At 30.9% G+C, this 26,501-nt stretch overlaps 4 protein-coding genes across 5 annotated transcripts; 2 read left to right on the top strand and 2 right to left on the bottom strand.

Moving 5' to 3' along the window:
* Nucleotides 1–328: 328 nt before the first annotated feature.
* LOC111004223 (lysophospholipid acyltransferase 6) lies at nucleotides 329–12,711 on the top strand. The gene is made up of 10 exons (XM_022275139.2): nucleotides 329–783; nucleotides 1,023–1,162; nucleotides 1,912–1,989; nucleotides 2,329–2,420; nucleotides 3,082–3,323; nucleotides 4,786–4,918; nucleotides 6,768–6,988; nucleotides 8,997–9,197; nucleotides 9,826–9,977; nucleotides 10,631–12,711. The coding sequence occupies exons 1-10, from the start codon at nucleotides 703–705 to the stop codon at nucleotides 10,782–10,784; spliced, it is 1,494 nt and encodes a 497-aa protein (XP_022130831.2). The 5' UTR covers nucleotides 329–702; the 3' UTR covers nucleotides 10,785–12,711.
* LOC111004224 lies at nucleotides 12,079–14,141 on the bottom strand. Its single transcript, XM_022275141.2, has 4 exons — nucleotides 13,701–14,141; nucleotides 13,372–13,587; nucleotides 12,846–12,995; nucleotides 12,079–12,258 (listed from the first exon to the last, which is right to left on the bottom strand). Exons 1-3 carry the CDS (start codon nucleotides 13,975–13,977, stop codon nucleotides 12,865–12,867), a joined length of 624 nt encoding a protein of 207 aa, XP_022130833.2. The 5' UTR covers nucleotides 13,978–14,141; the 3' UTR covers nucleotides 12,079–12,258; nucleotides 12,846–12,864.
* A 485-nt stretch (nucleotides 14,142–14,626) lies between these two features.
* On the top strand, nucleotides 14,627–16,278 carry LOC111004227 (DCN1-like protein 3). The gene is made up of 3 exons (XM_022275151.2): nucleotides 14,627–14,784; nucleotides 14,891–15,112; nucleotides 15,223–16,278. Exons 2-3 carry the CDS (start codon nucleotides 15,037–15,039, stop codon nucleotides 16,137–16,139), a joined length of 993 nt encoding a protein of 330 aa, XP_022130843.1. The 5' UTR covers nucleotides 14,627–14,784; nucleotides 14,891–15,036; the 3' UTR covers nucleotides 16,140–16,278.
* A 527-nt stretch (nucleotides 16,279–16,805) lies between these two features.
* On the bottom strand, nucleotides 16,806–26,393 carry LOC111004226 (eukaryotic peptide chain release factor GTP-binding subunit ERF3A). 2 transcript variants are annotated; one of them, XM_022275149.2, is made up of 12 exons: nucleotides 26,031–26,393; nucleotides 24,848–25,065; nucleotides 23,746–23,851; nucleotides 23,250–23,396; nucleotides 22,932–23,077; nucleotides 22,103–22,257; nucleotides 21,859–21,976; nucleotides 21,204–21,407; nucleotides 20,641–20,799; nucleotides 20,221–20,325; nucleotides 19,254–19,422; nucleotides 16,806–18,780 (listed from the first exon to the last, which is right to left on the bottom strand). In XM_022275149.2, the coding sequence occupies exons 1-12, from the start codon at nucleotides 26,260–26,262 to the stop codon at nucleotides 18,737–18,739; spliced, it is 1,803 nt and encodes a 600-aa protein (XP_022130841.1). In that variant the 5' UTR covers nucleotides 26,263–26,393; the 3' UTR covers nucleotides 16,806–18,736. The 2 variants fall into 2 exon arrangements, with proteins under 2 accessions (XP_022130841.1, XP_022130842.1); XM_022275150.2 differs by having other exon boundaries at nucleotides 26,202–26,392.
* Between the last annotated feature and the right edge of the window lie 108 nt (nucleotides 26,394–26,501).

The following is a 26,501-nucleotide window of genomic DNA, read 5'->3' as shown; positions in this document are numbered from 1 at the left end:
ACTACTGAGCCTGGTCAGGATTGTTGTGATAGGTACGGGCTACTGGGTAGACGTGCTCCGAGGTTAAATTTATGCCTAACCCACCTTGGTGATAAGTCATCCACCACTCCGATTGGGTTCGTTCAGAAGTGAAAATTTATTAGACGGTATGCCCTATTACTGTCGCATTAACTTCTAGTTATAGAGTGATGAGTCGCTCATAATGAACTTATAGATATAGTTTTCCTAGTTTGTGCTCTTCGAAAGCTGATTTTGGTACTCGAAACATGTACACATTTCATAGTCTCATACATTTATTCTCCCTAATCTGTGCGTAGACTTACGTCCTGCGTATTGTGTACATCTCTAATAAAGTCAAATCATAAAAATATTTTGATTTCTGGTTTGCTTTTGCTATGTGTTGTCTTATGTGGTGGTTGCCCTAATTTTGTTTTAGATTTCTTCCGTATGAATACAATATTGCTCAAACTTAGATCCCCTACTTCCTGGCGACTGTTATCTAGTTATTTATCGCCTTAAATTCTACGAAAAACGGAATATTAACTATCATAATTGAAGAAACGTTTAAAAGAATTTGGTTTTATGAAAGCATTTTTTTCTGTGTTAAGTTTTAAATCGGAAGTTGTAGGTGTGAATTGTGATACATTACTTAAAAACTAGTGTCTTTAAGGGCTAACGTATGCCTTATTGAGATTTGTCACGATGTCTTCGTTCACCGATTGCTACGATGGTAGCAAAATATTCAGTTTTTTCTCCAATAGGATTGGTCTTCCAATTGACCTAGTAAGTACCAGTTAATTCATATACAATAGTGAAATAAATTGAAGTCAACAGAATTGCAAAGAAAATTTTATTTATTATTTTTATTCCATTTTTATTTATCTTTAAATTATTAGTCAATTACATTTTTTATTAAATAGATGCTTATATTTTTGTATGAATTAGAAAGTAAAGGTCTTTCGTATATTTTGTAAAAGCCTCAAAAGCACTATTTAATAGTACATTTAATTTTTTTTCATTAGGTTAATTTTTTGATCGCACAAATAGCTGCACTTTGCCTGGCCCGACTTTTTCGAAAACCATTAAGAGTTGCTTCACCAGAATTTCGTCATTTAGTATGCCTTGTTATAGGTTTGCTTATGGGATATTTCTGCTTTGGAAAGTAAGTTTGCATAATACACAAATACTTTAATTTTGCTTTGAAAATGCCTTAAATGCTTGCTTTTTAAATATAAAATATAAATAAAATTTAGTGATTTTCTGTCACTGTGTTACTTAAAAAGAATGCTTTATAAACCATATGATTATTCAAATTTATTTTTTAATAAATAAATAACACTTAGTCTATAAAGAAAATACTTATAAATATATAACATATATTGAAAATCTGAAATTATTTTCAGACCACATGTCTGAAAATATATCTTATGATAAAAAACCATGGATGTTTTTGTATATTTGCGATATACAAAAATACCTCAAGGTTTGGTAACTGGTAAAAATTATATATTTTTGATAAGTATGAAATAAAGATAGTATGTATTATGTTATGTATTTCTATACCTCATTGTTTCAATTGCTTTGCAATAATCATGATCAGTTATATTTGGGTATGTCTGTAAAAGTTGTTTTATTCAAATGTGTAGTTTGGAATAATATTTTGATTGACCCTTTTCGTTGATCAACCTTTTATTTATACTGGAGAATGTAAATGGCAACATTATAATATAACATTACAATTGCCAACAGACTTTGTATCCGGCTAATAAATAAATGTAAAAAAAAAAATACAATACATATACTATTTTCTGCCCATGAAAGTAATGTATCCCGAAACCAGTGAACTCGTTCATCCTAGAATTAATTGGCCTGATATTGGTATTGGTTGGTAACATATATGTTTTATTACAGACAAGCAATTCACTTATCAGTGCTTCCAATGATAACATATGTTCTTCTGAAAACATTTCCACAACATATAATAGGAAAGTATGTATATTATTAGTATATTATGTACTATATACCCATAATGCATATAAAAGTTCTCACTGGGAACCAAAGCACCAAAATATATCAGACAGGCATCTTACTTGTTTCATTGATAGTTTTTAGGCATCATGGTTAGCAGCCTTTTGTGCAAAATAAGAAAGTAAGAAATTTCAATCTTTGTAGATAATATAGTACTAATCAAGCTATTACTTATAACTGAGTATTAATGCTCATGTTTCTGATGTAAACTAGTCTCTATGCATAATTAATTCTGACATGATTGAAAATGATTCAATTCATAGAACTCCCGCGTAGTTTATAATGAAATTTTTTTTTCAGTATTGTTTTAGCTGTGTCTATGGTTTATCTATCGTGCATACATTTACATCGACAAATTTATCATACTGCGGATTACACTCTTGATATAACAGGTATGTTTTTATTATATTACTTGATTATAATAAATTGTATATGGGTCCTGTTACTTGTTCGTTTGTTAGCGCGTTTCGTTTGATTGTCATTCTACACCAAAGTTGTCTTTGATTTATGATCTCACATTAAAAAAATGTTAACCTACATCTGAAAGCCCTACCTTAATGAAGTATCGCAACCATTATTTTCACATTATGAACTTCAGTTTTAAATAATAAAAGCAATTAGCGAGCAACCCAACCCTGAGATCCTATGTTCGAATCTTGGCTGTGTATTTTTTTACAAATGGATTTTTCTATCGTTCAAGGAAACATTGTTATGAAATTGGCGTGTCTTAGGATAAGATTCAAAATCAAGACTTAACGTGAACTATGACTCGTATGTCAAAATCCAATAGCTTTTTGACATACTTTAGTGATACTTTGAAACTTAACTTTAAAGCGAAAAATCCATTTTAAATCTCAAATATTTCATATCTATTTTAAATTACCTACTACCCTATCATAAAACTTGTTCAAGAAACGATGGGGATACGAAGGGTTGTAGGGCGCCCCATTTTATTATATAAACAGTAATTATCATTACTATATACATATTGTTTCTGAAAGAATATTTGTGTGAGGACCAAATCGAATCGTATATGTAATATGTTTCCTTTAGGACCCTTGATGGTTATAACACAAAGGGTGACGTCACTGGCGTATTCACTGCAAGATAATTTAATAAGGAAAGAAATTAATGCGAACTCTACAGGAAATCTGAATGATAAGAATAGAATTGACAAGGTACCGTCGCCGTTGGAATACTTTGCGTATACATTGGCGTTTCAGACACTTATGTGCGGACCTGTTGTGTTTTATCCCGATTATATCAGCTTCATTGAGTGTGTTCGAGATGATGGGGTAAGTTTTATTCTTTTATAGTCTTTAATATATCGTTTTCACAGTTTAGGGGCTTGGGTCCGATTCCTGGCGAAACAATTGGTTAATGGAATATAAAGTTCCGAATTGAATTTTAGAATGAACTTTTACGGAAAACGTATAGCAGACAATGTTTATTTTTTTTTTTAATAATCAAAATTGCGTCTCGTAGAATAAATAATAGTATTGAGAACCCGGCGTTGTTATGCCAATTGCACTGTCGTTATTACGTTATAATTAAAAGTACCATCGAGAAATTATATGGTTTGTCGACTATAATATGAGGTTTTATAATACCAATAAAATTTATATTGAGTCACGTACCGTATGCGGCACGTTTAGCCTCGTGTGTTAGGTATACATATTCAGCAATGAAATGCAAAATACAAATCCAGTCAGAAATTGAATATTAATGCATTTTGCTTAACTTTAAGTGTGCATTTAAATGTTTATGCATGTATATTTAATTATTAAGGGACTTGTAAATTTTCCTAGTTATCAAAAAAATGAACTAAAGCAATATATAATCGCTCGAGTCGTTTAAGTAAAGCGATTGAAGATTAATTTGTTATATAGTATTTTGAAGATATGTATTTGTATTTCATAATATAATTTTGCTTTAAGAAAGGTTTTAGATTTTACGTTAAACGTGTAGGTACTTTTTTTTTGAAATAATGAATAGAAAACTTATTTGGTGTCTACAATTAATAGGTAATATAATTAATCTATTAAATAACTTCGTTGTTTCGCCTTAGTAGTGACTGATTATTATGGGAAAGTAAATAAACTATGTACAAAATAAATATTACGTTTTCTATAGGACTTCTTACTCTAGTGCGTAGGGTTTAGTCATTATTGTAGCTGAAAATCTGCAATTTTTTTTTTGCCACTTCCCATAGGTATGGTTATCAGACTTCTATTTATGATCAAACTGAGACTGTTTGAAAAAATTTAGGCTGGTAAAAATCGTTTTGCAAAAAAATTGCTGATTTTTGGCGGTATGGCGGCCGTCCGAAAAGTATGGTATGGTGAATTGCGTAAATGGCTGCACGACGATGATTAACTGTGCAAAAATTAGCCTGGTACAAATGGTTATTTTTTTTTAAATCGACGCATTCGCGTCAGTATGGCGGGCTGTAAGTCACACCGGAGAAGTATGGTATGACACTGCTGCCTATTATTTTTTTACGGACCTTCACAAAATACTAGAAATTTTGTGGAACAAATCGTTTGAAAGTCGTATTTAATCCGACGAGTTCTACTAACGCGCTTGGTTCGCCGGTAGCAGCGCTATGACCATCATTGTTCTTTTTTCATTTCGTAATAGGACCCTTGAAGAACCGCCATACTGGTACAAATGACCCACTATTTTTCGTCACTATATTGCGGTCTATATTCTATACGACGAGACACTGGGAGAATATAACAATCAGTTTTTTTTAAGATGGCAAAGGATAAAACCGGAGAGAGCGAGCCTTCTCCAAGACGCGCAGTAATATACAAAGTAGCTGGATCTGTGGCCGCTGCTCTGCTCTACTTGTCTCTGGCAAAGAAGTACCCAATAAGAGCTTTAGAAGGTAAACTTCAGTAAATATACCATGACTAAATATTAAAATATTATGTTTGGTCTCTTCTTCAAAAAGACATGTCCATGTTTTAATCACAGCGTAAACGCTATTTGAAAGAAAGAGACAGTTGAATATTTTTATAAATTGTTCTGTTTGTCAATTATTAAGACAGTTTCTCACCAACGCAAATTAATAATTATAATGATTATATTATGTCTCAATATAGAGCAGTGTCGGCCTAGTGGCTACAGCGTGCGACTCTCATACCTGAGGTCGTAGGTTCGATCCCCGGCTGTGCACCAATGTACTTTCTTTGTATGTGCGCATTTACCATTTGCTCGAACGGTGAAGGAAAACACAGTGAGGAAACCGACATGTCTTAGACCCAAAAAGTCGACGACGTGTGTCAGGCACTGGAGGCTGATCACCTACTTGCCTATAAGATTTAAAAATGATCATGAAACAGATTCAGAAATCTGATGCCAAGACCTAAAAGAGAACCTTGTAGCACCACTGATTTATGTCTCAATAGTTTTAATTAACATGAAATTTTAAAGTCAAAAACACAAAAAATAAGGAAATTAATAGTGACTTAATAATTAATTACGCTGATTAAACTATCAACTCTTTGTTACAATGATCGTTTCATAAATTTTCTATTGAAAATATTTTTATGAGTTTCCATTGTATTGCATATAACCATTAACCCAGATTCGTAAGCGGTCTATTTATAAATAATAACCAGTTCTACCTGTTTAACAAATTTGTAAACAACGTTGAACGATATTTTAAATACGAATGAAGGAACTTTTGAATTTATTATGGATTATTTAGATCCAACGAAAAATCTGTATTTTAATTTATCTTTAATAGACTGGGGTCTAGTTTGCGCTTAACTGAGTCTGTGAAAGAGAAAAGACGAAGTGTTCCGTCTGATAAGGATCGGGCTAGAACGACTGTAGTCCAACATACGTAAACACACGACATAGTACGTCTTTCCTTTTATACAATTAAAATCAAACGCAACGTTTCGTCTTTTGTTTTGCCCTTCACAACCTACTACTGCTGCTGCATTACAACATTTTCACAGGAATTTGAAGTTGACGGTTTGCGACCGAACGAAATAATAAACAAAGTAAAGAATCATGTTTGCAAATGAGGAGATAATTGTGTACGAGATTTCCGTATGAAATGATTGTACGTGCTTACATCAAGAATAGTTTTGAAAGGAAACTTTTCCCATTGATCAAGAATGTTACGTTTTGTTTAGACCATGCAAATCTTTTACTGCGTCGCGGTCTGTAATTATTTATTATAATTGTATGCTGCAAGAAACTTGCATTGTCTAAATGGCGTGTTAATCACCATTGATATTTAAAATTATGCTTATATTTATTTATTCATGGAAGTCTGCAATGCGTTAAAAATATTATAATTCTTACTATTGATTGTGTGTATACATATATGAATGTTCCTATACGGTAAACTTAATAATACAAAAATTGTCGCCAAGGACTAGAAGTACCTCACTGCTTTCAGTTCATGATACGTTACATAACTACGTTATTCGTTATTTATTCAGTTATATATATTTATTCAGTATACGACGTTTTTCAACACTTGACATATTCATTTCGACTCGCAAGTCTTTCTATAAATATTATTCTTACTATGAGACGCACGCTTTTACACACACACAAATTTTTACTAAAATAATACTTTTTATTATGTTAGTTATATATGTATATATATTTAGAATCAGTAAAACTCTTTTTTCTAAGAACAAGAGTTACAATAAATTATGTCTTATAGTATCAAAAATCTTGGTGTCCAGACTTGACTTGAAATTGTATTCCAGGTCTAGTGGACCCAACATCAGAAGTGTCTCGCTCGTGGTCAGCCGTATACCTACTTTGGTACGCGTACCTATCAACTTTAGTCGTAAGATGCAAGTACTACCACGCTTGGCTCCTCTCTGAGGCAATTTGTAATAACTCTGGCATGGGCTTCAACGGATATGACAATGATGGAACGCCGAAGTGGGATAAAATGTCTAATATCGACGTTTTTGGATTCGAGGTAAGTTCTTATAGTGTGATAAAAAATATTTTTATAATAAAAGGTTTTTGTACCGTATTAGGGCTATTGATAAAACTATATCGAAATATAGTATGTGCTGCAATTAACCATGCCTTCTGCTGATAGAGGATCTTTGACAAATCTTTGGTTTTAATTTATATTATTATTATTTATTACTTAAGATGTCATATTGTGGATCATGGTGTAATGGTTGCAGCTCCTTACAAACGTTGTGTTAAAGAAAAAAAATTGGCGATTAAAAAGAGTGGCGGAAAGTTTATTGCCAGTTCTTCTCTTTTCCGTTTTATGCCCTTGATTTGAGAACTGGCAGTAAATGTAAATTTTGTAACATTTAATGTATATTTTTTGACGTTCATAAATGTAGTTCATAACCTATATGAATAAATGATTTTTTACTTTTGAATAGCAATTACGAACTAATTCGACTTGGGGTTTTAAAGAAAATAGCACCAATTCTTTAAAAGCAATGTGAGTGTGTATGAGCGGCGGCAGTGGCGTAGCAAAGGGGGCAGCGGGGCGGTCCGCACCGGGTGTCACCTTTTTTGGGGTGACACCCACCCGGTCTCTCAACTTTAAGAACAATGTACAAAAAAAATTGCCAGCATAAAAATTTATTTTCATGGATTCCTCCGCTATCATTAGCTCAGCTCTATGTACATTTCGGGGATTCCCGCGAAAGAGCCTGAAGCTCTCGTGAGGAATTCCCCGTCCCATACTCACGATCTGTTAATTATCCATGTCCTTTATCATATAAAATTTATTGCCTTTTACTTTTAATGGTGTGGGAACCACCAAATTCCGCATCAAGTGCCATCCAAGGTAGTTACGCCACTAGGTAACTAGGTAGGTAGGCGGTATCAGTTAGCATCAGGCGAAGCTCCTGCCCACTTCCCCTTGTTTAAAGAAAATCCATACAGCAATGATTCATTACGCAGTTGATATTGTTTTTTAGTGGTTGTTCATTAGCAGCGTTATCAAAGCTATTTATGGAGTATAATAGTTCTATGTTCGCAAATAATAATGTTGGCTTGTTAATCTAGTTCATATAGGGGTTTTGTCGACTCCAATGAATAACGTAAGTATGACGCAAGGTTATAAGAGACATACTTAATATGACTCCCGTCTGTTAAAAACGTACTGAATTTGAGGTGCTTAGCGGACGAATATGATAGCACACACCGAAATTCATTGAAGGCACATTTCTCATTTTTTTCACCGGATGTTAAGTAATACCGCCGCCCATGGACACTCAATGACAGAGAGATCGCGCGTGCGTTGCCGGCCATTTAAGAATTGGTACGTTCTTTACTTGAAGGACCCTACATCGAATTGGTCATTGTTGAGATCATCCTACCATAAATTCTTACTGTAACTGATTAGCGGTTACGTTGCAGAAAAGTTAATATATTTACCATTTCGTTGCATAAAGAATCCCCCGAGTCTTTTATGACGTAAAACAAACAGGAATATAACATTTCTGTATGTGAAAAAAAGTTGTATTTAATGAAATCCTAAATTAACTTGAACTATATCACTACATATTATAAAACAAAGTCGCTTTCTCTGTCCCTATGTCCCTTTGTATGCTTAAATCTTTGAAACTACGCAACGGATTTTCATGCGGTTTTTTTAATATTAATTTATGATAACCCACATTTTTATATACAACATTCACAGATTTTCTGTAGTGTATTTAGTATCAGAATTGCGCCCGTGCGAAGCCGGGGCGGGTCGCTAGTTAACACTATATCATTAGACTGTTAGGCGGAACGAAGTTAGCCGGGTCAGCTAGTAAAGTATATTTTATATAGTTTCATTTATTGCTTGATAGAGCGTGACAGACTACTTTTTTACTAGTTGAATTACTCGCCATATTGCATAACGTATTTGATAGTATAATTTCCTTGGTATGGAAAGAACTGACTTCCTTACCTACGACTACAATAGATTAAAATACACAAATCTTTTACCGTCTTCTCTTTTTCAGTTTGCCCAAAACATGCGCGTGGCAATTGCCAGCTGGAACAAAAATACGAACGCGTGGCTACGTACAGTCGCGTACGAAAGAGGCGGCGCCGCCTGGCGAACGGCTCGCGTTTACTCGCTGTCCGCGGTATGGCACGGCTTTCATCCGGGTTATTATATGACATTTTTCGCAGGGGGACTCTTTACTGAAGCTGCTAAAAAGGTAATTATTATTTATTTATTTCCACTACATTATATTATTGATTGAAGTAAATGTGTCATTTTTGTAGGATTTTACTGATATTGTGTATTATAGATTAAAAATACATAAAATAACATAAGTACCACAAACCGTGCATCACGATAATGCTGAAACAAAATAAACTAACTTTTATGTGTATAATTTTTTTCTTTCGATCAACATAAGATTATATATATTAACATAAGATTTTCGTCGGTTAATATGCATAAAAAAACATAAAATTAAAAAAAAATATGCAAAAGAAAACAAACACAAACAAACGAAAACACAAACACGTGTTTATAAGATCTATGTGCATACGTACATAAGAGGAAATTATTTTCACGAATAAAAGCTAACTTAAATGGATTAAAAAATGCTAAACAGTGCCGGCGTCTATGCTAAGAAAACGTGAGCAAAATGTACTCCGTTGGCTCGTACTGTCAAAGTTATGTTATTGTTAAATCTAAAACGTCAAATTAGTTTCTTACATTCTCTTGACAACTGAATGATACTAAAGATGATAAAATACAGCTTCAAACTATTGATCTAGAATGTTAGTTATTATTTGTACTAAGTGTAAATATTGAATCATTACTTTATTTTCTAGGTCCGAGCTTTTGCGAGACCGCTGTTCCTAAACAGCGCTATTAGCAAGTTATTCTATGACTCGCTGACGTTTCTCACGACACGTATAGCGATGACATATGCCACTGTCCCATTTGTATTGTTGCATCTGTCACCGAGTCTCGCATTCTATGGGTAAAGTTTTACTTTCATAAAATGTACGATAGCAGAAGTTAACTAGGCACCTCGCTGATGACAGTGTGGTGGGAGGGGAAGTATAATCCACGCAGGTGCCAAGTTGATTTGTGCGTATATATAGACATAAGGTAGAAAACATTTTCAAATAAGAAATAATAATAAAAGAATTTGTTTGTCGAAGTATTTTATAAACTTTACAAAATGTTATACTTATTAAAATGTAACATTAATTAAGGTTTCAATTGTGAAGCCCTTAAATGTACGACATATTTCTCTGGATTTTCTCACTGGAATTCGAATCTAGTTCCTTCAAGCTCAGCGCTTCACTTAATATTCCTCGAAATATCTATAGTATTAATACCCTTATATCTTAATTTAAAGGATTAGTTCACATTGTATTATACTTATACTTCAGGTTTAAACACGTTAATTTATTATTATGATTGTATTATCGAAATGTAAAAGAGAAGTGTTAGCCGCATAGCCTATAGCGGCACTGGTTTTTAAAATATTTTTTTATCATTGAAATTGATCGTCTATTTAAAAAGTTACTCTTTAAAATTGAAGATAGATATATAATATATCTCTCAATCTCTCAGCAATAGCTTGTTAGAATAATTTCCATATAATTAAGGATTGTTTCTTTATAGGCGCCTATATTATTCGCTACACTTCTTAGCACTGGGAGCTATGTTGTTGCCAAAATCGAGGCATGCCGTCGCTTCTCAAACGGAACCGCGTAAGTCAAACAGTAAAAGTATTGAAGCCAATGGTGAAGCTAACGGGAAATTAAAAATATCCTAAATACAATACATAATTAAGTACTAATAGGGTCACTCGGATCTTGACTTCTATTGCGTTACAAAGGAAATTTAAAAAGATAATCAGGATGTAATTAAAATAACCGTTGTATTATTTATACCTATGTCTATGAAATATTAATATTTTGTCAGTAGTAATGTTGTCCAATTGTAAACCATAGGTTATTTTCTGGGCAAAAATATTTTTCTATTTTTCGCAACACATAATTGTAAACACTTATGAAAATAATTCATTATAGTCTTCTTAAGACCATAATGGACGTACTTTTAGCTTTAAAAAATGACATGAAATGGAACAAAATTTGTCATCATGTTAATCAAGTTAATTTTCTAGTGCAGATTGCCCTCCACCTTATATTTATAATTGTAAGCTGGAAAATTTGTTTTTTCGGTAAATCTATTTCCAGAAACTACTGGTTTTAATTTAAGTTCCTCGTCTTAAGTTTCTTTCTGCAATTGATTTTATTGCAGTTTGTTAAAGAGGTATAAAGATAAATTTAAAAATAATCTATTTATCAGTATTATCATCGCAATAACGACTTTTCTATTTAGGTCCGTGTCGCATATATATTATAATCTAACATTGCACAAAAATCTACCTCCAACCATAGTATTGATATATTATTTATATTCAAAATGATAAATGTATTTGTTAATTTAACGTATTGCAAAGTTCGGTTGTATGATTACTGTTAATTATTACGAAGATTATTCATGTTGAGAATAAAATATTGTTTTTGCTGGTTTGAATTATATTTAATTTTAATTGACTTATTTTTCGTATTCGTCATAATATTAATTATTTATTCTCACCAGATTTCAAAAAATATTGTGGCAGGTACGATTTGCATATATTTATTGGTTACATTATTATAAACTTCTTTTATATGTACTAGCGTTTTTAAAATGCAACATATCAATATATTTTGACTGACTAAATGACTCGAAAGCATTAAATAATGTTTTAAGTGTCAGTAAATTTAGTGTATAATAATGCTGTCAAAAATTTATTTTAGAATACGACAAGTCGACGATAAGTCTTTTAAGCATAGATTACAGCATTTTTAGTTTGTATAAAATATAATAAATCTGAATGGTTAATTTGCACAATATTTGTATTTATATAATATAGCTGTTGACTTAAAAATAACTGTTTGTTGCCATAGTATAAAATTAACATACATTATGGGTTGCTACCAATTGTTTATTCTTACATGTTTCAGCACTGGTTGAAGTTTCAGTATGTACGAAATGTATTTAATAGTAAAACTCAATACTAAGTTACAAATAAAATTTTATTATAAAGTCCATGAATTACACTTACTACAGTATTAGTAATTAGTATATTATACAAAAATTGTTATTAATATGCCTACAATAATAATAATTTTAATGTTGTTTATCATCTGAAAACAGAACACTTCAATGGAATACCATTACTTTCCTTTTTTGTGATCCTGTAACAAAAAGGTATAAAGTAACATATCATTATAATATGTTGATATATAATGAAATTAATCCACAATTGTGAGTTATTATTTGTATTTACTGTTAACACAATATTTTAAAAATCTCAAGTTAAAATAATTCAATATTTTTAGATAGAACAGTGAGTTTATTAAACTGGCTGGAGTTAAACAATGTCAATTGTTAATTGTGTTACAATTATATTGTAATTAATCTAGTTTTGTTTATGTATACATAAAAATTAGTTCCAATAGTAGTTACCATACTAATTTGATTAACCAGCAATAAAACCTATTATATAAGGCCAATTCCAACAATTATGTTTAGGACTTTTCACAAACATCTATATAGGTTATCACCATTAATTTAAAAAATATATAAGAGCAATTATTTACTAATGGTTGTTACATTTATAAAGTTTTCAATAAATATTTATTTTATTATTTTGTGTTTTATTACACATTTTCTAAAATATAGTTAGTGGTACTTTAAAAATTGTGTAAAAATGCATTACATATTATAGTTTAAATAACAATAATAATAGCAGTAATATGTTTCTTATTATGTATATGTATACCTCAAGAACATGACCCAGATTATTTTTTATTCTTTTTCAGGGAAATAAAACCTAGTCTTATATATGCCAAAACTCCAGGCACATTATTTGTGTGTTCCAAAATTTTTTCTGCATACTTGTTATTTTTCAGTGATGGGTTAATTTCTTGCACTAAAATAGAACAACACTTAAATTATATTTAGAATTTTTTAAGCACAACAAAATATTAAGTTTATTTTGAAGATTTATTTATTCACATACAGCCCATACATGGCCAAACTCATACTTAAAATGAACTAAAATATGTAAATATAAAATAACATAAAAGACAGTAGATGCTATCCTCTAATAACCTCCAAGTATACCCTCAAATCAAAGTACACTATGATTTGAGGGTATACACATTAATGCTTATCAAATTCGTCGCTTCTAAAGAAGAGTCAAGAAACCCATTAAGCAGCAAGAGTAACCAAGGAATAACAATATTTGTTAAGAGGAGATGCAATATTTATTATTCAATTTTCATTTAAATTAAGGAAATACATACATGAATATTTTCCTGTCTGTGTATTTCGTAATAGCCTTATGGAATACTTCTCAGAATCTCTTTTAGTTTGAGTGAAAAACTGTATAAATATTACTTGTTCATCAGTCTGTCTTGATTCAATAGTGTAATAAAAATTTAAGAAATTTTTATAGCACCTTCGGGCCATCAATAAGGATTCATGGGTTTCCTTGATTTGATTTGTTATAAGTTTATGATCTGTAAATAAATGAACAAATAAAATAAACTTTTTACACTTATAACTTGAAATACTGTAAAATTAGTAGTTATTTCGATCTTATCTATCGCTGCTAAATATAAATTTATTCTACCTTGTTTATAACGTTCGTATTCATTTTGCTTTTGAGATAATTTATCTAGATTTTCATCAATTTCTTTTCTTAAATTCTTGTTTAATCGATGTAGTATTTCTAATTCTTCTTCTAAGGTATTTGCGGAATTTTGTCGGTATATGGGTTTTTGCAAAATACTACGATTATCAAATACATTTAGTATATCCTGTGTATAATTTAAAACACTGGTCTCAAATATTCCATACAATTTTTCTTCTAATTTATCGAAATCGAGGAATTCTTCTGTAGCATGCATTTTTTAAGACGACTACTCATAAACCACGCAACAGTAAGGATTCAGATTTGATTTTATGAATAAAATATACTTTTATAATAAATGTACCTAACTCACAAGCACATAAACTTTAAACAATAACACAATTTGAATTAACGACGATCCATTATCCAAACATAAATATCACAGACTATGAAGACTAATCCAAATTCGTTACAATAGGAGGACTATCGAAATCCAATATTGCTCCCAAACATTAAGCCTTAGAAAACGTATTTTATGTAAGAAATAAAATCTTGGCCCCTGGGTGAACACCACGTACATGTATAATTTCTTTGTTATGTTTACTTTCATATTAAATAGTCCGAATTGTTTTAGCAAAAAATATCTGTATATGGTGGCTGGATAGAAAAAAAACGTGAAGAAGTATCTAAAGATACTAAATTATTTGTAACAAAAAGGATAAATAGATTTGTCTTAAAATTTTATAGAATTTGAATCATTGATCATAATATAACAAGAGCCCACGCAATGGCTTATCCATAGGTGTTTCCTCAAACGGCCTATGTTCACTCAGTACTGACAGTTGACAACATTTGCCTGACTTTTACTTTATAATAAATTGTAAATTTTTATCTGTCATAGAAATTACTAAATAAAAACCCTCGAATTTTGATTTAATTTTCAATTCTGGAATTATAGCTCATAGAATCTTTGAGATAATTAATTGAACCGTTGGAAGAAAAATGTGTACAAAGAAATAATTTTTATGAATGTGTTTTTGTATGTGACTGATCTTTCTCGTGCTAACGAGACTCACTAAAGATGGTACCTGTTTAGTATTTACATTTTTGTGAACTATTAAATTTCAATGATTATATACACATAATTCATGTACTGTTTTGTATAATAATTACATTACACGGTTTTACAGCTCTTCGTTAAAACATTTTTAGGGCTAATTTCCAAGTGGATTTTAATTCATAATGTTGCATAGTGAATCTATCAAAGGAAGTAAAAAGACTGTTGGGATTCAACATAGTATTCAACATCGTTCATTTTTTAATAACGCTTAATCAAATGGGCCATTGTCTTAGCTGTTTTTACAACCAGACAAATGCCGATGTTGTAACATCGCCAAATTCAAAGGAGAATGGTAAAAAATCATTAATACATAGCATTAATTATTTACGATTATAACTGTCAATATCGCATAAAAATGGTATGTGTGTAAATATATTCCTCCGTTTATTTTTAATATTTCAGATATAACAGAAAACATTGCAAGTAACGAAGCACAAAATTCAATGACATCAGAATTTCCTCAAGAAGAACCATTGTTACAGAATAATGAAAACCATATAAATTCATGTAAAGCCAAATCCTTCCCTGGACACAATACAAACAGAGTATGTTTGACTTCTGAAAATTTAGCAGATGTACATGACATACAGAAAACATATAGTCATTCAGAAAAAAGTAAAGCATTTTACCATAACATAATTCCTTCCATTCCAAGAACAATGTCATCATTGGGGTCAAGTGAGTTAAAAGTGTCTGAGAATAAGATCAACCAGTTATTTGATCAGTATAAAGATTCTTTAGAAGATGCTATTCTGGCTGAAGGAATTGAAAATTTATGCAATGACTTACAATTAGACCCTGACAATTTTAAAATCTTAGTTCTAGCTTGGAAGTTGAATGCTAGTCAGATGTGTAGGTTTACAAGAGCTGAATTTATACAAGGTTTAAAGAGTATGAAAACTGACTCTGTTAAAGGTATACAACTAAAATTGAGTGAAATATCAAACAATTTGAAAAGCGAGTCTGAACAGTTTAAGGATTTGTATAGATTTACCTTTAAATTTGGTCTCGATGTTAGTACTGGTCAGAGAATTCTTCCTTCTGATATAGCTATTTTGTTATGGCGCTTAGTGTTTACAAATAATGAGCCTCCATTATTGGAGAAATGGTTAAATTACTTAGAGAAGAATCCACATATACGAGGCATTCCCAAGGACACTTGGTACATGTTTTTAAATTTCTGTGAGTTTATTGGAGATGACCTTAGTAGCTATGATGACACTGAAGCATGGCCTAGCTTATTTGACGATTTTGTTGAATTTGAGAATGATCAAATGAATCAGAATGTATCTAAAACTAATATGATTATTCAGGACTGAATTCCTATGTTTGCCAAATTTTTAGATGTTGTAAGTACTTAAATTTAATAAGACTGAAAATAACTACATTGAAAGGTCTTAGTATAAAACCACTCTATTTACTGACAGCAGAGCCAGTTCAAGAATGTTGTAAATAATAGTATCTACTTGTGAAAAATAATTATATAGCTTTATATTAAGTACCTAATGTAACATTCCATTATTGGAATTAGCTGAAATTTGTAAATATTCTGCCAATCACACAAGATTGCTTTAGAGAAACAAAGTTTATTAAATGTATATATTATGTATTTTTTTTATCGCATCACAGTTTAACATACTTCAAAAATGCCTGACTTGCATAATATATCTTATTTTACAGATACCTGTCTTTCATTATCAAGCTACTGTTAAATTTTGATAAATAAATTGGGCTTTTTGGGAACATTTTATGATGCTATTTTTTTCAATATTAGTATAAAGTAATAGACAGGCTATTTTATTATGAAGTTTAATTTCAACATTGCTTTACAATTCTGTTGACAAGCGCAATATCTGCCGAGCACTCTTGTCTAAAATAATTATAATACTAGAATTAAATAAACTATGCATTGCCTTTACTGTAGGAGGAACACCATAAAGATAATTATATTAATTATTAACGGTAAAATAAATAAAAAACTAAAATTGGAGCAGTTTTAATAAAATTTTATTAAATTTAAACAAAATATTATAAGTATGCAAATGCTCGTGCAGAGTCGTGCGGCGAACGTGGCACCCAATAAGATAAAGGCACTATTGGCGCCCCATATACTTCTCTATGCAGGTCTCTGTCGCCCGACCTTTTCAGGCCCCAGAATGCTTACATTCGCCACCACGATTATTACCACTAACATACATAAAATACCGATAATTATTATACATCGCCCTAAATAAAATTGATTATGTTAAAAAAGCTGAACATTAAAAAAGAAAATATATATTCAACAACTGGAAGGTCAAACCGACACAAAGACTCATCTCCCAAATCATTTTAAAATAAGTACTCTTGTATTTGTACCTACATTAATACTTTAGGAAGTAATTTTAATGTGGAAAACACCTGAGAGATTAGTTAACCAGGTGTAGTGGGTTAAGGATGTAACTCTGATAATGGAAATTATAAAATACTAAAGAAATACATTGCAATTAATAAATTATTAAATTTTAATAACTATGACGTATTACCGAAACAAAATATTTATTGCATATTCCTACTAGTAATGTGTATATAAAATATACAAACCATTATATTTAATTTTATACATGCAAAGTGTTGCAAAAAGAATTGAAAAGTTATACAAATATGATATCTTTATTTATATGTAAATCACACACTAGATATTTCATTAAACCTTTGACGCTTTTGAAAATTAAATTTGATACTCAAACTCTGAATTGGGAGTGAGAGGTAAGCATAAAATTATCATAACAGATAACTCAACAAACACTTCTGATGAAAAATAAAATGTCCTAAAATTATATTTATTTTCAGCAAATGATATCTGACAAAGCAAAAGCAAACAATGTTTAAGAATGTGTCAAACTGCTTTATAACACTAGTAAGCCATTGTACATCCGCAGTACCACATCTCGAGTAATTCTGCGTGCTCTTATTATTTCATGTAGCGAAGAATCAAATTAAACTATCATAATTTTAAGAGAACGACATTACAATAATATACACATCCTTACTTTACAAACCCACATCGGCTTTCATATCGGACTTTGACGTATAAAAATATCAACTTCTGCTTTATACTCTGCGGGTACACATGAAATAAGAGCACTTAGAACGCTATCACGTTAAACTGTAGAAAACGGAACACCACATATATGGAATAGATTTAACAATTCGTATTTATTTAGTTGGTGTTATTAAAGCGCACTAATTTGCAGGTTTTATGTGTAAATGTCAGTAAAATTGTTCCATACAAACTATACTAATGAAGAATTCCACTCTTTGTTTACATTACAGGTCAGATAATGCGACAATTAGATATTTCTGATCAATTTCAATTAAGAAATAGCTAATGGTGGCACACCAACCATTATGGAACAAAGCGTAAAAACATCCATCAAACACTGTTATTAATTTACTTGAGATTTTAGCAACTTTTAACTTCTGTTCACATTTTTATGAAACCAATTTTCGATGTTTCAGGTATAAATATAAATGTCAAATATCAGCTTATCCAATATTTTAAATAATCTACCAAACATTCAACACTGTAATATCAACATTAATCATAAATATATATAAATATCCATGGCCCAAATAGGAACAGAATTTAATGTTGCTCAAGTAATCATTTTCACCAACTATCCTTAAGCTTTAAGGGGTTAGCTATAAAATGAATAGTTGATGGGGTACATTTTTTTTGAGAAATTTTGGTGTTAATGTTGTACGGCAGCGGATATGAATGATTTGTGTGAAACTAGCTTTTCTATTAATCCGAAATCTGGTATGCTCTCATATGGATCCCAAAGTTGAGGATTACATATTATATAGTTGCATTCTCTGATATATAAGATATTGAAAGCCTAACCTAGCTAAATTACAAATTGTAGTGCCAAATTTATTCAACCACTTTGAGAACTTTGCCGATTGCAATTGTTTTATCTGAAAAAAAGAAAAAGCAGAATATTAATCATAGGCTTAGTTAATTAAAAAATAGGTCTTGTATGTGAAAAGCAAATCAGATAAGTAGACATAAAAATGTCTAAGGAATTTACTGTTGATAATTATTTACTAAGGAAATGCTTTTTAAAAATCTCTACTAGACTGGTTCCCCTCAAAACTTTTGTATGGTTGAATTTCTTGATACACTGATTAGATCAACTACATTATTTGAAATAAACTATTTTTTTATACCCAAAGGAAATATCACATCAAATTATCAAATCTATCAATAATCTTCGGAATCTTGCCTAAAGGGACTCCTTTTAATAATATACTGTAATTATTAAATTTTAAGGTTAGTTATTAGGTACATTAGAATTAAATACAATTATATTGTCAACTTATTACATAAGTCTGAATTGTCATAAACTTAATAAATATATATTTAAACAAAAATTATAATTTATACATACTTTCATCTCTTAATGTGAACCTGCCCATCTGCGCAAATTTCTTAAAAGGCTCAAGACATATGATACCGGCACACTCTATCCTCATGATGGCCACTTGGTCCTGCTTTACAAAGCGCGGCCGCGTCTTTGACTTGTCACCGGTTTTCTTATCAACTAGACATATCAGTGCCTGCAATTCCCAGAAATAATCTATAATATTCGATAATAATGTCGATTAGTAGGTTGTGTTAATGTTATTTGGTGATTGGACTGTCACTAACCAGTTTGTTTTCTGTTTCATTTAATTTTCATTAAATGACATTTTACAAGAACTAGAATCAGCCAAATAGTTTTTTCATTACAAACATATGAATGCATCCACACCTTATAATATTAGTATAGATAGAATCGATTTGTACACGAAATAGGACATCATACGAAATACCTAAAAATAATGTAACTTCTTCTATTAACTACAGTTATAATATCGGAATTTTTAGTGGAGTTTGGTTTTTACAATGTTTACTATGTAAAAATTACTAATAATTTCAACATTGAGTCATTTGAGATCTTACAATCAGAACAAGATGGAGCGTTCAAGCATTACGTAATGAATGGCGGAGGGGGTTTGGGATAAAACGTTACGATGCGGGGCGGGGATTGAATTATGTATTATTGTTAATATTATTTTCGACTTTCCATTACTATACACCACATAAATGGCAACTTTAAGGTGTAATAAGTCACTGGGTGGCAACGAAACGAATAGTAAATATTCGGTACAAAGAACGTTACGGCGCGTTACAATGGTAGGGGGTGGGGGGCAACTCTCCAAAAATCCGTGACGTAATATGTGATCGCTTCCTGACCTTTATTATGTTGATTATAATTGTCATGTTTGGTATTCTATATTTCATTATTAAATTAGTCCTGTACAATATAATTAACCTGAAGAAATCTCTTATAAAAAGCAATTTAAATTAATTACCTTTACAGTGACTTCTTCGGCAGCACAATGTATGTGCATAACGGCTGAGTATCCCGCACAAATAATGGACTTGTGTTCCAGAATTACCACTTGAGCATCAAATACCTGCAAAATAGTTAAGTTTGTTTTTAGTTTAGTTTTTGGTTTGTTAGTTTGTTATTTGATTTTTGTTTTACTAATATAATATTGACTTTTAAAATAAAAATAATTCTTGATCTTCACAACTCATACATATATGTTTTTCTGTAGTTTCTGAACTGAAACTGAGACTAAGATCTGTTGTATTATTAAGGCAATAAGAAGATTGGGCTTTTACAGTTTTTAAACACATATAATTACAATACCTATATATAATATATTTATTGATTACTGGGACAAATATCACAATTGCTAATTTAAATATGAAGCCAGTATACTTACTCTTCCAGTAGTAATGGGATCAATAGTATCGCAAAGTACAAAACCAGGTGATACATCTTCTTCTTCAATTCCTTTAAGTTTAACTTTCACGTTTTCACCAGGACCGATTGATGTCACTTCAATATCATCAGACCATAGTTGATCTACAGTCACGTTAACCTTCAAAATTTATGAATTTATGTTACCCAATACAGATTTGTTTTACTATTTGTAGTGGCTTGTAATTTTTGTATGGAGTATTTAGTTTTGACAGTTTCGAGACAATTTTTAGCAAAATATACTTATATTAAGGGAAAGGGATGATAATAATAATAATGGTGGTATGCATGTTTTCAGCACTACACTGAAGGCCCCTTAATTATTTTTTTATTAGAATACTCAAGTGGACAAATTAACATTAAAAATTAAGTACATCAATCTATAATTATAGTTTTTTTGTCAATAAATAAAAAAATACTTTCCTACTGAATTCATCTGCTTTCAGAAAATACATGAGCTCAAAAGATTTTAATAATTAGTTGAAAATTATATTTATATATATAGGGAAAGAAAAATAACCATACCCTGTTCGGCATTAAAAATAATAAGCTACCCTTGCGGGTAGTGCCAGCCTCAACTTTGCCCATGAGTACTGTACCCATATCCTTATATTTGTCAACCACTGGCATTATAAATGGGCCGTCCATCTTTCTGTTGAGGGAAGGCAACTCATCAATGAGTTGTATAAAGGACGGACCACGGTACCATGGACATACTTCCTCTGTGACCTGAAAAAGGAAACATATTTTGTTATTATATGTATAAAATTCGGCAACATTGTCTGAGCTAATATTATAATGGTAGATATTCCTATTGAGGAATTTCTCCACCCGTTAGTCCTCCTACAACTTATCTGCTCATAGTCAGAAGACTGATTGCATGATGCGCTCTTGGAAAAAAAAAATGTATAAAATATTTTTACAATTATGATCTTAAAAGTTTTGTGTTGCCCCTGCTTTTAGGATAACTAAAACACGTTTTAAAATGCATACAGTGTTTTATGAGTAACTTTACAAGACTAATTTAGTAATCATTGTAGTTTAGTTGTTATGATACAATAAATTACATTTTTAAATTTATTTACATTTATATATTTACTTCTTTCCAAAATAGATAAGCTCAAAGGTTTAGCAGACTGGAAATTAAAAACATCAAAAGTAAAAAGACACAGAATCTTACTCTTTCCAACAATCCTTGCCCAGTCTGCCCAGAAACTGGCAAGAAGGATAAGTCTTTAGCTGGATTAAATCCTAGTTTTTTCAGATATGGCATAATTTTGTCTCTGCATTCATTGTATCTGAAAACAATCACTACTTCATTAAATATTTGAAAATTATTGAAGTATTTATTCTTTAATACTTTGCTATCCAAAACTAAATCATATGATCTTTCAGGTTTTGTATAACTATAAATAGAATAATACCTTTTTTCTTCCCAGTTGACAGTGGGATCATCCATTTTATTAACAAGTGCTACTAAATGCTTCACGCCAGCCGTTTTCGCCAACATGGCGTGCTCTCTCGTCTGCCCCCCTCGGTCGAATCCCGTTTCGAATTCCCCTTTCCTCGCCGAAATTACCTAAACAGAAAATTTATTTCAATGTCTGTAATGTAAAAATAAAAAATACATACAAAAAATATATACAAATTCAAATTAACATGTACAATAAAACAAACCAACAAAGAGTTGGTGCAAACACGCCATGAACCCAACCTGTGCGCGCTTTAAATTTTTCATTTCAAATATGTAAACAAAATATCGCTGGGAAACTGGTATGTTGTAAAGGCTTTTAAATATAAACCCTTAATATGTATTTGTAAGTTTGCAATTCTTACTCAAGCACTCACACACTTTTCACTTCACACCAACACTCATTCATTCAATAGCCACTCACATAGTATGAATCCTAACAAACAAATACATGTTATGCTGCATTTAGTAAATATATAGGAATTTCTTAAAGCTACTGATTATGGCCACATATTTAATTTATCCTACTTATTTACAAGGTTAGATCAAGATATTAGTTGATTGATCATCCTATGATGACATATGATGGAAGATTTTGTAATATTATAATTTTTACAAAAATAGTGCATTTGTATCAACCAAGCATAAAAATGAATAGTTACAAATCACATTTATAACAATATTAGGTTAGAATAGTGTATTCACTATTGGATTATGTAAATAAAAAGTTGGATGTTACCATGATATTGAATATGTGAATAATTATATAAGATAATACTTACAAGTACAGCAAGGTCGGCCTGAGCAGCACCACCAATCATGTTGGGAACAAAACTTTTGTGTCCCGGTGCATCCAGGATAGTGAAATGCTTTCTGTCAGTCTCAAAGTACGCCCGTCCCACTTCCACCGTTTTTCCCTTGTCACGTTCTAGTATAAACATTATTTATTTTATTGTCTACATAAAAATATTCTTTCATAACAATCAACACCAGTCCACATGGCCCTAATATCAGCTCAGAGGAATTGATAATTAATAAGTAAATTGCAATAAATTTCATTATACAGTGAAATTATAAAACTTATACAATAAATTATATACCTTCTTGGTTAGTATCAAGTGCCCATGACAAGTACCATGATTCTCTTGATTTCTCTCGGGCCTCACGCTCATATTTCTCTAATGTTCTCTTGTCCACCATTCCAGTCAATGACATGATTTGCCCACCAATTGTAGATTTACCAGCATCTGATTGACAAATATTAAATGAATACTGCTTTAGTTAATATTATTATGATAATTTTACATATTCCAATTTGAAGGTTGACTTTTTGATTTACATAATATAGGCAATAATATAAATAGACCAAAGATGTTAAAGCAAAATGGATTCTTTGTAAAGTAAAAAACTTTAATGGGAAACTAGCCCCTAAACTAAGTTAGTAATCAGTTATTCACCAAAATCAAACTTACATGAAACCCTATGTACAACTATGTATTTAAAATAACAAAGGTAGCAAGACTAAATATGAAGAATGTTAGAAGTAAACTAAAATGGGTTAAGACTATAAATAAATAGAACCAACACAACACTCACCTACATGTCCAATAAATACAACATTTACATGTTCCTTTTTGCTTCGCGTGTCCTCCACCCGTGGAGGTTTCTTCTTAGGAACTTTCTTTGCCAATTCACCATCCTCCTAAAAACAGGTACTGATATAGTGCAATTAAAAACACGAAAATATTTGGATTCTAAAATACCTATATAGTAATTATGTAGATAATATAATATTTTATTACTACTATCGTGTCTTTTAGATGATTAATAAATAATTTTTCCCAACTTGTGTTATACAAATAAACTCATACTCATACCAAGGACATGGTCATTTTAGGAAGTGATAAATTTGTCACATGTGCTAACAATAAAGTATAATATTATGAATGTAGATCTTCAGCTTTATTTAAAAAACTTTCTTATGTTGCCCAACATTGGTTTAAAATATCAAAGTATGTATTTAATATGTAAGTATTGGAGTAATCCTCATATTTGCTAAGGGGGTTATTCCAAAACTTATTAAAATTATGAGGAATTTCAATTTCAGCTTTTTTTACTTTTTTTTGGTAAACTAAACCAACAATAAATGTGTTGCAGGCTAATCCAAACAATAGAGGTATATGTTTTTATTATTATAGTCAGTTTCGTATTTCAGATGTGTTAATAGGAATTTCAAGTAAAATCATTGTTAGCAACTACTAAAATTCTATCTGTGGCGGTGTTAATATATGCTAATCATTAAATGTTTGTAAGCTCGTTGATATAATATATAAAGATAAGTAAAAATCCCTTTAAGAATTGAGTTTGAAGCTTCAGATGCAACTAGATTTAACCAAAAAAATTAAACCAATCATTTGTTAGTTTCATATATGGATGAGGATTGTTTTTTTTTCTTTGTACCAAATAAATTGTGTAACAAATTAGTAACTGTCTCGAATTGATTACATACTTAAATTATATTATTTTCAACACAAAACATACAATAGCTGGCTCAAACAAAATATAATTTATACTTTAAATATACTATTCCATATGCACAAATAGAATAAAGCCATTTCAAAGAAATTTACATTTCTAAGAAATTAAAAAAAGAAACATTACAGGAACTTAATCTCATGCTTATTACAGGAATTATCACCTGTGGTTCAATTTCCTCTTCATCTGCTTCGTTGTTTTCTTCTGTGAGCAGTGCATTATCAGCTTCATTTTCCCAGCTGTCAACAGTTGGCGAGCTGTCGTCTGGTGGTACCTCAGGGACAGGAGCCACTGCTGTGGCTGGCGGCACAGGAGGAGGCTCTTCAACACGTGGAGATGCTGAGGCTGCGACATTGTCACCATTATCACCTTCACCGCACCCTGAAAATTAAATTAATTGAAAAATTAATATTAGGTCAAAGTTTATAAACCATACATATTAAATAGATTTATATAAAACAACTTAGGACATATATTTCAAATTATTATGTTTATGTTTAGAATTTCCACTACATGAATCCAAAATACAAAGTCATAACTTCACATATTCAACTAAGGCACAGAGTTTTTAAAATTCCAAGTTCAAATATGTAATATAGAATATTTGTTCCATGGATTTAAAGTAAATTATGATATACATTTAGGTTTCAACAATGTGAAGGAAGTGTAAATACAATATGGGTAATGTTCAAAAACTATTTAATAAAACATGCATAAAGTTAGCAGCTACAAGCTCTAGGAAATCTAGATAAAAGGTATTATGACTATACTTGCAAGACCTGTACAACACTAACACTACAAGCTTCAATGAACACACATTTTATATTAATAAAATCACAGGGGCTAATCATTAGTCATTATTTGTTGTTGTATTTTTATTTGCATTAACATAACCCAATTAACTTCAGCTGTGAGACTAAACAATTTTTTATTAAACAATGATTAAGTTTTAAGTCAACTAATATTAAAAAACTTTCAATTACAAACAGAGTACTATATATCTAAGGTAAAAGTTCAATGTACTAAGCAAAAAATGTGTACTGTAAATTTAACTTCACCATTAAGTTTAGTCTCCATCATCTCAATGTAAAGACTCTATTTATTTTCGTAATCAATAAGAGAAAGTTTAAGAATGTAATAGCAGTCACGCCGCGTGTCCTGACATAACCCGTTAGAACTGGATTCGGCAAAAAATAGTCTTCACACGCAAGTTAAATAGAAAATGTTTAAACGTGGTCTTTTTTAAAAATCCAAACTTAACCTTTAAGGCTAATAACAACAAAAAGGAATAGATATAAATTCAATGCAAATAAAATCCAGGTATTACAAATAATGACATGACATACCATTCATGACCGGACTTCCATCAGAGCTCGTAGGACTACTTTCAGATTTTTGTGACTTTGTTGGTGATTCATCCTGAGAGGCTTTAGTACAAAAAGAAGGCACGAATTCCACGGCATTTACGTTCAACGTGGAAAATGTTTTCGGAGACAATTCATTAGAATCATTTGCACCTTTTTCACCCACAACTTCAGCTTGACTTTCCCATGAGTCCGGAGCACCGTTATTGGACATTTTGAAAAGCAATGCAGTCTAATATTTTGTGTCTCCTGCTTTACTACCTATTTTAATAATAATTCGCGTTCTTTTCTCGATAGATCCGCGTGTGTCTTTATCTTACACACCGGAAGTACATGGCAATTTGCCAAATAAGTTATGTTAAGTGAAATATTTTTTACGATCCTATTCTTTTAGAAAATAATATTTAGAAAATTTTAAAATAGTTATTTTTAGGTCTAATTAATACGTCTCAA

This window comes from Pieris rapae, chromosome 13 (genome assembly GCF_905147795.1).
Source record: "Pieris rapae chromosome 13, ilPieRapa1.1, whole genome shotgun sequence".
Lineage (NCBI taxonomy): Eukaryota > Metazoa > Arthropoda > Insecta > Lepidoptera > Pieridae > Pieris > Pieris rapae.
Note: the sequence above shows the minus strand (reverse complement) of the source record. Positions and strands in the feature narration are given on the sequence as shown.